General features: G+C 39.2%; 1 protein-coding gene across 1 annotated transcript; it reads left to right on the forward strand.

Moving 5' to 3' along the window:
- Positions 1-2,871: 2,871 nt before the first annotated feature.
- LOC115165433 (toll-like receptor 5) lies at positions 2,872-6,073 on the forward strand. Its single transcript, XM_029718534.1, has 2 exons — positions 2,872-3,100; positions 3,834-6,073. The coding sequence occupies exons 1-2, from the start codon at positions 3,081-3,083 to the stop codon at positions 5,803-5,805; spliced, it is 1,992 nt and encodes a 663-aa protein (XP_029574394.1). The 5' UTR covers positions 2,872-3,080; the 3' UTR covers positions 5,806-6,073.
- The last annotated feature ends 5,785 nt before the right edge of the window (positions 6,074-11,858 follow it).

Here is an 11,858-nt window from a genome sequence, read left to right on the forward strand (position 1 = left end):
ATTTCCATTGGGCTGTCGATTATTGTTCCAATATCCGTTGCTCGTGTGAGTAGCTGTGCTGTGTTTTGGCTTTCGTGCCGCTTGTATTGCGCAGATGATTACGGGTCTTGTCCCGTGTTGTATCATTGGGCGCTTGTGTATTTATTCGAGGTACTCTTCGCTCTTTTGTTTGGGTCTCAACCTTGTGTTTTGTATACGTGTTTGTTTGGTCTTCGTCCCTGTGCCTTTACATGGCACGCTGTAATTTGGGTAAATAAAAATTATTATTATGCATCTCCCGATCCCTTTTTACCAACGTGACAACGGCTCATAAGCGGAGAGCTGTTATGTTTTGTGTGTTTTATGTTTTGATACCATTCCATTGATTCTGCTCCAGCCATTACCACAAGCCCATCCTCCCAAATCAAGGTGCCACCAACCTCCTGTTCTTTAAAATAACTACCGAAAGATAATTTAAGCTAATCTAAATACTTGTTATACACATCAAATAATATATAAACCAGAAAATGACTTAATTTCAAAATAATAATAATTTATTTTAGAATGGTTTTTACTAATGATTAGAAATAGAACTACAAGCTGACTGCCAGTGATTCATCCTTGCTTGGGTGTCACCCAGGATCTGTGTGGTGGACTGCTGGGCCACGTTCAGTAGCCAAACTTTGTTGATCGTGGCATTTCTATATGCCACGATCAACAAAGTTTGGTTACTGAACGTGGCCCAGCAGTCCACCACACAGTAGAGCAAACATGATTCCTTATTCTCCAAGTCCAAGGCACGTTTGTTCTACATAGCATATTTCTATCTGAACATTCCAAGAAGTTGCATCCTGCTGAATGCTCTCCAGGTTTGAAGAGCAGGGCTCTGAAGGACAGTGGTGGACTCTCCAGGTGTGAAATGCAGGGCTCTGAAGGACAGTGGTGGACTCTCCAGGTGTGAGGACCAGGGCTTTGAAGGACAGTGGTGGACTCTTCAGGTGTGAAATGCAGGGCTCTGAAGGACAGTGGTGGACTCTCCAGGTGTGAAATGCAGGGCTCTGAAGGACAGTGCTGAATGCTCTCCAGGTGTGAAATGCAGGGCTCTGAAGGACAGTGGTGGACTCTTCAGGTGTGAAATGCAGGGCTCTGAAGGACAGTGCTGAATGCTCTCCAGGTGTGAGGAGCAGGGCTCTGAAGGACAGTGGTGGACTCTCCAGGTGTGAGGACCAGGGCCATGAAGGAAGGTCAGGGCCAACAGAGAGGAGATGGGACTGGGCAGGGACTCGTAGGTCAGGGAGGGGGCAGGAATCACTTCATCCATAATGGACATAGATTCCTGGATAGAAAACCCAAAATACATTGGTACACACACAGATAGAGAGAGAGCGAAAAAAAGCCTCTGCCCTACTTCCTGCTCATCCTCCTCAGAGAAATATGGGGCTGTCATAGCCTCCCTGAGGCTCAGTTGGTAGAGCATGGTGTTTGCAATGCCAGGGTTGTGGGTTTGATTCCCACGGGGGGCCAGTATGGAGAAAAATAAAAATAAAATTATGAAATGAATTGAAATGTATGCATTCACTACTGTTGGTTGCTCTGGATAAGAGCGTCTGCTAAATGACTAAAATGTAAAATGTAATGCCAAATAATGTCCCCAAGCCAAAAAGGTGTCCCCCCTGCGTCATAATGGGATTCAATAAACTATTACACTTTTGGGCAGGGGGACACTATTTGGTATGACAGGCCTTCTAGTGGTTGAAGAGTGAATTGGCTAGAGAAGTTAAACCTCTGGTAAGCCTAGTGGTAAGTCCCATAGAGAAGGATATAGGACTCTTTTTTGTTTTTGTCCCATTATGGCATCTGTGAGCATACAGGCAGCGCCATTGAGGCCATCTCCACTTTGAAGTAGTCCATTTTCTTCTTCTACTACTTCTATGAGTTGGTAAACAAACTGAAAGGGTGCACACTGCCACCTGGAGTGTGTTGTTTAAACAGGTGTAAGTTGGTGATTTACTGCCCCTTGCAGTTATGGAATATTTTCTCACAATTATAATTAATTGACTGATCCCTCCTGATGACCTGGATGGAATTATGTGATCCTTCCTTAACCCATAGCAAGTCCCTCCCAGTTGACGACTTCAAAATGGTAAAAGTCCTCGATAGCGATGCCCATGGTAAAACAGGCTTTTGGGCAGTAGAGTCCTCTATCATTCTCTATGATAAGGCTCACTCATTTGTGAAGTGTGACCCCTTGTGGACTACTAGAGGCTGCTATTTGATGATGCTTATTTATCCTTATTGACTTAAAGTCGTTCCTATTTCATTAGTTCAATATATTGTCTTATTCCAGGCTGATGTTTTTGGTGTGCAGGGTTGCAATTTTTTCATCATTGCATGTAATTCAGATCATGTCTGTCCTGCTCTCAAAGACATTACCAATATGAGCTTTACGTTTTTTTTAAACGTTATTGAGAGGCTAATATGAGCGTAATATTAAAACCTTACAGTTTTGGACTATTCAGAATGTTTTCATTCAGAGTGAATATATTAATACACCATTTTACAGTTCTACAAGGTAAGCAGCGGTGGAATTCAAATCAAATCAAATTGTGTGGAAATTGAGTAAGATAGGAGTTTCCAAAATAACAGGGCGAACATTTCTGGCATGCATAATGTTTTGAGCTGCGTGCCCGGTGGTCCGATAGTGGTTAATTCCCGGAGTGATATTTTTTCACTAATTCCACCCCTGATTGTAAAGGGAGTATTGAGACAGAAAGAAATTCCCCTGGTTCTACACATTCAACTAGCATAATGTGTAATAACAATGTAATTGTGACACAATTTTGCACAACATGCTTACACAGGGGGAAAGGTTTTTCCCCTGTGTTTCAAGAGGACGCTTTGACGTAAGTCAAAACCACAGGACTATAAAAACTGAACTAAGTCAGTCAGAACAGAAGTAAAGTTATCTCATGTAGATCACTCTCAAAAATTGCTGGATAAGAAAGTCCGTTTCTGGGGAGGAGTTTATGAAAACCAGTGCTTCAAGTTATCTGCGAGGAGAGATCTCATAAACATACTCACAAGCTGTAAACACATTTTTTATGAGCGCGCATCACTTCAGGTAAGCTACAACTTTTCATTCATTCTTTGATTATTTGATTATTCATTTTTTTGTTGAAGTTGATTGGTGGTTTAATGTGATTTTTTTTTAACCTTTTTTGACTTAACTTAATACATGGGGAAAATATTGATTTGTTTTTAAACATTATTTGAACCTGATTGTTGACTTGGATTTGTATTGAACTTTGGGGAAAAAATTGTCCAAGAACTTAAATGTCCAATGCAGCCATTTTGATCTCACCATCAAATCATTTCTGGGTATTAACTAAGTATCTAACTTTGATTGTTTTCAATTAAAATGGTCAAAAAATAAAATAAAATAGCTTCTACCATTCTATCATTTTGATCTCATAGTTCCGTCTATGAATTTGAGAGTGGTGACATTTCTCCAGCCCCATCCCTCAGCTGTCCCAGATGCACCTTTATTCATTGATATAATACAAACAGGCCTGGGGAAGCCTTGTTACACCAGGCTAGAGCAAGGCTGTGTACTCAGAACACACATAAAGTAGGGGATTTACATTAGCAGGCTGGGACAGAACCAGTGCACTATGGACCTTTAGTGCAAACAGACAGTTAAACATAAACTCCCTAGCCAAGGATGTCTCATCTGAAGGGGATACCCCAAGACTGAAATATCTATTCAATTAATGTATGTATGGTAGCCCTGTAATGATATAACATCATTTTAATTCTATTAAAATATTTTCCATTATTTTCTACTTTTGTGCAAGGGGGATGATGAAGTGTATACTGCTGGCTGTCTTTGGAGTCTACCTGCAGGTGGTGAAATGCACCCCAAGATGTCCACTATATGGTTCTATAGCAGTTTGCACCAACCTGTCTCTCTACCAGGTCCCTGCACTGCCTCCATACATTACCCATGTGTATATGAGGGATAACTACATCAGTGAGATAAACGAAACATCCTTCTCTGGGCTTGAAGGGCTAAAGGAACTGGACCTCAGTTGGCAACGAGTCAATGGGTTTACTATAAGAAATAACACCTTTCAAAGACTGGCAAACTTGGCAGTGCTCTATTTAGGACATAATAGAGGTTTACAGATTGAGCCAGATGCGTTTGTTGGACTGTCCAACCTGAGAACACTCTCTCTGTATGTGTGTGACCTGACTGGGTCCATATTACAGGGAGACTATCTCAGGCCCCTGGTCTCTTTGAAAACTCTAGATCTATATGGTAACCAAGTGAAAAGAATCCAACCTGCACCATTCTTTGTGAACATGACAGATTTCCAAGAGATAAACATTACCCTAAACCAGATGGAAAGCATATGTGAGGAAGATTTGCTTGGCTTTCGTGGCAAACACTTTCGGTTGCTCAACTTGAACAGCGTATATCTATATGGTATGACTCAAAATGGTTTTGACTGGAAACGATGTGGAAACCCCTTTAGGAACATGTCTATAGAGACACTTGACTTATCTTCCAATGGATTCAACGTGGACAAGGCCAAATTGTTTTTCAATGCAATCCAAGGAACGAAAATTCACCATATTATTCTGAAACACAGCACCATGGGAAAATCATTTGGTTTCAGCAATGTCAAAGACCCAAACAAGAAAACATTCAATGGCCTCAAGAATAGTGGCATCAAGATTCTAGATTTTTCCAAATGCTTTATATTTGCTTTGCAATACGCAGTGTTCAGTTCACTAAGAGAGGTAGAGGACATAACATTAGCCCAAAACAAAATTAATCAGATTGACAGGGGAGCGTTTTGGGGTCTTGAAAATTTACAAAGGCTCAACCTGTCACACAATCTTATTGGGGAAATCTATTCTTACACATTTGACAATCTACCCAATATTTTAGAATTAGATTTATCTTACAATCATATTGGTGCATTGGGATATCAAGCATTTACAGGACTTCCAAACCTACAAATCCTGGATCTTACAGGAAACTCTATTCGGCAACTAGGTACATATGGTTACCTTGCACCACTACCAAACCTGCAACTTCTTCATTTGGCTGATAATAAGATCACATCCTTAGAGGGCCTCTTGGGCTTTGCTAACAGTACTATCATACTGAATGTTCAAAACAACAGGTTAACTAATTTAGAGGATGTATACATTGTGTTAGCTAAATTCATGCGCATTGAGCGTATCTGGTATGGTAACAACAACATTAAGTGGTGCATCTTTAGCAATAATATTTCAGTGCCTGCTGTAAACTCTCTAAAGCTGCTGGAGCTAAGGAACATCGCCCTGCAGATTTTATGGGGACATGGAGAGTGTTTGGATGTATTTGAAAATCTTATCAAGCTTTTTAGTCTGGATTTAAGCTTTAACTCGCTGAGGGCTCTCCCAAATGGCATATTCAAAGGTCTCGTCTCTCTGGAAGAGATGGATCTCAGCTTCAACTCTCTCACATACCTCCAACCAGACATTTTCCCAGCGAGTCTCAAAACAGTTGACCTCTCTTACAATTTCCTCTCCTCTCCTGACCCAGCGGCTTTCAGGTCTCTCAGCTGGATCAACTTATATAGGAATCGTTTCCACTGTGACGGTGGCCTGAAGGACTTTCTGACGTGGATGAACAGGACTAATGTGACTTTTCCAGACCCCGGCGTGGCTGAATTCAGCTGTGAGTTCCCCTTGGATCTCCATGGTGTCAGCCTGTTGAATTACAGCAAAGTCATAATGGAAAAGTACCCAAAACCATCTTTGACAAAAATGTAAAACAAGACAATTAGAGTTTGGTATTACGTGTGTCATTTTCCATGCTATCTACTGTGTTTACGTTTGCTATTGGGAATCACATTTTATTTTGTTGCCTACAATATCCTGACTGTCATATGGAATAACGTAAGATATAAATACCTCATCAACACATCTTTAGTTTGTCACACAGCGTAAAACAAATCAGCCAAAAGACAGTAAAAAGGTGTCTTCCAAAAGCATTATTTTCAAATGTTTGTATAAAGGAAAATACATATATATATATATATATATTGTCATTCTGTGCGTTTTTCCGTTATCTCACCACAAGACCCAATCCTTTGTGAAGTGTGAGCCCCTGTGGACTATTAAAGAGGCTGCTATTTGATGCTTATTTAAGCAATAAGGCCCGAGGGGGTGTGGTATATGGCCAATATACCACGACTAAGGGCTGTTCTTAAACACAACGTAATGCAGAGTACCTGGATACAGCCCTTAGCCGTGGTATATTGGCCATATACCACAAACCCAGAGGTGCCTTATTGCTATTGTAAACTGGTTACCAACATAATTAGAGCAGTAAAAATAAATGGTTTGTCATGCCCGTGTTATATGGTCTGATATACCACCGCTGTCAGCCAATCAGCATTCAGGGCTCGAACCACCCAGGTTAAAGCTATCCTTATATAGCCATTCATTTTTCATGAATTCAATATATTGTCTTATTCCAGACAGATTTAGTTTTGTGTGCAGGGTTGCGATTTTGTCAACATTACATGTAATTTCAGATCATGTCTGTCCTGCTCCCAAAGACATTACCAATACGAACTTAATTTATTTTTGAATTAAGATACATGTTATTGTATTCTGAGAGGCTAATATGATTGTAACAACAATGACATTTTGAGCTATTCAGAATGTTTGAATTCAGAGTGAATGTATGAAGAAACAATTCTTTTCAGTTCTACAAGTTCACACTAGTGGGCTACAGGTAAGGGCATTGTGGGGAAATTGGGTGAGATAGGAGTGACCAGTGACCAGTTTTGAGCTGAATGACCAGTGAATGATACAATAATGGGGAATTTCCTGAGTGATATTTCTATCTCTATCTCTACCACCCCCCCTCACAAGCTCTGTGTCACGAACGTCGTATGAATAATTGGACCAAGGCGCAGCGTGAGTAGAGTTCCACATTTTAATGATAGTGAAACTTCCAAAACAACAAAGATATAACGATCGGGAAATACGTAGCGCACATAGGCACTCATACAAAACAAAACAATATCCCACAACACAGGTGGGAAAAAGGACACACTAAGTATGATCCCCAATTAGAGGTAACGATTATCAGCTGCCTCTAATTGGGAACCATACACACACACCAACATAGAAATATAATACCTAGAAACCCCCCTAGTCATGCCCTGACCTAAAACACCATAGAGAACCCCGAGGGCTCTCTATGGTCAGGGCGTGACACTGTGACCTTGCTGGATAGCTATTTGTTGAGTAAAAAATGACCGTGAAGTGGTAACTGTAAAACGCTTTGGATAAGAGCATCTGCTAAATGACTAAAATGTCAATTCCACGCCTGATAGCAGCTAGATAGGTTTAATATCCCACGCCTGATAGCAGCTAGATAGGTTTAATATCCCACGCCTGATAGCATCTATAGGTTTAATATCCCACGCCTGATAGCAGCTATAGGTTTAATATCCCACGCCTGATAGCAGCTAGATAGGTTTAATATCCCACGCCTGATAGCAGCTATAGGTTTAATATCCCACGCCTGATAGCAGCTATAGGTTTAATATCCCACGCCTGATAGCTGCTAGATAGGTTTAATATCCCACGCCTGATAGCAGCTAAAGGTTTAATATCCCACGCCTGATAGCAGCTATAGGTTTAATATCCCACGCCTGATAGCAGCTAGATAGGTTTAATATCCCAAGCCTGATAGCAGCTAGATAGGTTTAATATCCCACGCCTGATAGCTGCTAGATAGGTTTAATATCCCACGCCTGATAGCAGCTAGATAGGTTTAATATCCCACGCCTGATAGCAGCTAGATAGGTTTAATATCCCACGCCTGATAGCAGCTATAGGTTTAATATCCCACGCCTGATAGCAGCTAGATAGGTTTAATATCCCACGCCTGATAGCAGCTAGATAGGTTTAATATCCCAAGCCTGATAGCAGCTAGATAGGTTTAATATCCCACGCCTGATAGCAGCTAGATAGGTTTAATATCCCACGCCTGATAGCAGCTAGATAGGTTTAATATCCCACGCCTGATAGCAGCTATAGGTTTAATATCCCACGCCTGATAGCAGCTAGATAGGTTTAATATCCCACGCCTGATAGCAGCTAGATAGGTTTAATATCCCACGCCTGATAGCTGCTAGATAGGTTTAATAACCCACGCCTGATAGCTGCTAGATAGGTTTAATATCCCACGCCTGATAGCTGCTAGATAGGTTTAATATCCCACGCCTGATAGCAGCTAGATAGGTTTAATATCCCACGCCTGATAGCAGCTAGATAGGTTTAATATCCCACGCCTGATAGCAGCTATAGGTTTAATATCCCACGCCTGATAGCTGCTAGATAGGTTTAATATCCCACGCCTGATAGCTGCTAGATAGGTTTAATATCCCACGCCTGATAGCAGCTAGATAGGTTTAATATCCCACGCCTGATAGCAGCCAGATAGGTTTAATATCCCACGCCTGATAGCAGCTATAGGTTTAATATCCCACGCCTGATAGCTGCTAGATAGGTTTAATATCCCACGCCTGATAGCTGCTAGATAGGTTTAATATCCCACGCCTGATAGCAGCTAGATAGGTTTAATATCCCACGCCTGATAGCAGCTAGATAGGTTTAATATCCCACGCCTGATAGCAGCTAGATAGGTTTAATATCCCACGCCTGATAGCAGCTAGATAGGTTTAATATCCCACGCCTGATAGCAGCTAGATAGGTTTAATATTCCACGCCTGATAGCAGCTAGATAGGTTTAATATCCCACGCCTGATAGCAGCTATAGGTTTAATATCCCACGCCTGATAGCAGCTAGATAGGTTTAACAACCCACGCCTGATAGCAGCTAGATAGGTTTAATATCCAACGCCTGATAGCAGCTAGATAGGTTTAATATCCCACGCCTGATAGCTGCTAGATAGGTTTAATATCCCACGCCTGATAGCTGCTAGATAGGTTTAATATCCCACGCCAGATAGCAGCTAGATAGGTTTAATATCCCACGCTTGATAGCAGCTAGATAGGTTTAATATCCCACGCCTGATAGCTGCTAGATAGGTTTAATATCCCACGCCTGATAGCAGCTAGATAGGTTTAATATCCCACGCCTGATAGCAGCTATAGGTTTAATATCCCACGCCTGATAGCAGCTATAGGTTTAATATCCCACGCATGTTCGTTCAATCTTCCAGTACGCCACGTTTATTTGTCCCCTCCCCCCTTCCTACAGAACACAACCTGCTTTGTCTGTTCATTAGGTTTGGCCTAATCCAGGTGCTATGCAGGGTCCCCAATCAATTTATTAATAACTGAAAAATAACATTATTTAGAAAATAGAGTGTACTCAATATAGTGTCACGACGCACCTTTTTTGGGGTGAAGATCATAGCCCTCTCTCTCTCTCCCACCACAGGTTTATGACGGTCATAAATACCTAAAACTCTTTGCCCCACTCGGCAAAAATGAAGGTTGAGAATCCCTTTGTTACCATAGAGAAAGACTTTACAGTACGGTAACCTCAAAAGGTTGAATAAATGTAATAATGTAATAATAAATGTAAATGTAATAATAATAATGTAATAACAAATGTAATAATGTAATAATAAATGTAATAATGTAATAATAAATGTAAATGTAATAATGTAATAATAAATGTAATAATGTAATAATAAATGTAATAATGTAATAATAATAAATGTAATAAATGTAATAATAATAATGTAATAATAAATGTAATAATGTAATAATAAATGTAATAATAATAATGTAATAATAAATGTAATAATGTAATAATAAATGTAATAATGTAATAATAAATGTAATAATGTAATAAATGTAATAATTTAATAATAAATGTAATAATAATAATGTAATAATAAATGTAATAATGTAATAATAAATGTAATAATAATAATGTAATAATAAATGTAATAATAATAATGTAATAATAAATGTAAATGTAATAATAATAATAATAATGTAATAATAAATGTAATAATGTAATAATAAATGTAATAATGTAATAATAAATGTAGTAATGTAATAAATGTAATAATTTAATAATAAATGTAATAATAATAATGTAATAATAAATGTAATAATGTAATAATAAATGTAATAATAATAATGTAATAATAAATGTAATAATAATAATGTAATAATAAATGTAAATGTAATAATAATAATAATAATGTAATAATAAATAATAATGTAATAATAAATGTAATAAATGTAATAATGTAACAATATTTCTGTATTCCAACCAGTTGAAATTGTCCGTGGGTACTTAAAGAACAATCATGTCGAATTCCTTACTAATTTGTAATATAACTACCACAGCTGAACAACATAACTGTTTCTCTGAATGTGTATATTTCCCAGTTACCAGATTTACATTTGAATGTTGTATAAAATGAATGATTGAGTATGGGACTACTTTTGAAAAGATGAAATGTGATGTTAGCCTTCTAAATGAGAGTATGGTTTTTCATGTAAAGTTTCAACTCGTCAGTGACCACACCCCATGAGCACAGAGCACATTTACAAAATGTACATTTAGTCAAGATAACGCCGGGACAGGGAGCCCACGTTGAAATGGCTAAAACTCTAGACCAAAACATGCAGGGTGATGCTGGTGTGTGAAGTGGTTCATACTACAACTCTACCAAAGGACAAGACCAGAGAACATGGAGATCATCCCCACGCTTAAATGGTGAAGAAATCTACAAACTAAAGACCAATTATTCAGGCTGCAGCTGTTTAAGTACTTTAGTCTAGTAAACGCAACCAGTCGAATGACCGAATAGTACTCTGACATATCTATTATAACAAGCTACAACTCCCAAAGACTTTGATCGATGGTGGACAAACCAGACAATCTATCCAGCAGACAGACCGGCGATCGCAGAGAGGGACAACAAAGGCCCTCTCTGCGAAGGGGTGGGGCCGCTCTTGAGCTGGCCCCACCCCTTTCCTTTGTCTACCAAGCCGTCATATCGACTTAGCCCATTAGGGACTTTTCAGTGTATCATGTCAGTAACCAATGTATTGTGTGTGTGTGTGTGTGTGTTTATGTAATTCTGTGATTGATTAGTTGGTAAATAAATAATTAAGCCAATTTGTATATCACTGATTCATGATTTATGTTAGGATTCGTGCAGATATCCAAAGGTTTGCGACGTAACAATACATCAATAGAAGACTGTAATCGATAAGATATATAACTCTTCAGATATTTTTCAGGAAATTTAAACTCTATAAAAACATTTTCCCGTGGTACCCCGACTTCCTAGCTAATTACTATTCCGTGATTTGTTTAGTTACAGAATAATTACAGAGAATTGATTTGATAAATATAACAGTCTTCACATTTAATGATTGAATAGACTAGTGTCATAGTCAACACTATGTGTGTGGCCCACACACTGCTGCCTTTATTTAATTGAGTGGTGGAGTTCGTTTTGCATGGCTGGTGTCTCGGTTGGATGAGGATTTCACTTAAAGACCAATGGAATGGTCTAAAATGAGAACTCTGCCCACCTGGGGTACCTGGCCATGCAAAACAAACTTTACCATTAATACACATTTCCACACAACTGCTCTGACCAAAAGAACTGTGATGGCTCTGATATCTTTTCACATCGTCTTTCACTGCTTGGTTGGTGGATGCACAATCCGGCTTGATATGGCTCAGTAGTGTGAAAAGCTGTTATAAGCTACAGAGATAAGCATTGCCACTTCCTTTGCAAACCTTGACGACTTCTAGCACATGTAGGTTATGGACTTGAGGCCACAAAGCACAAAACAGACTA

This window comes from Salmo trutta, chromosome 28 (assembly GCF_901001165.1).
Source record: "Salmo trutta chromosome 28, fSalTru1.1, whole genome shotgun sequence".
NCBI classification, from domain to species: Eukaryota; Metazoa; Chordata; class Actinopteri; order Salmoniformes; family Salmonidae; genus Salmo; species Salmo trutta.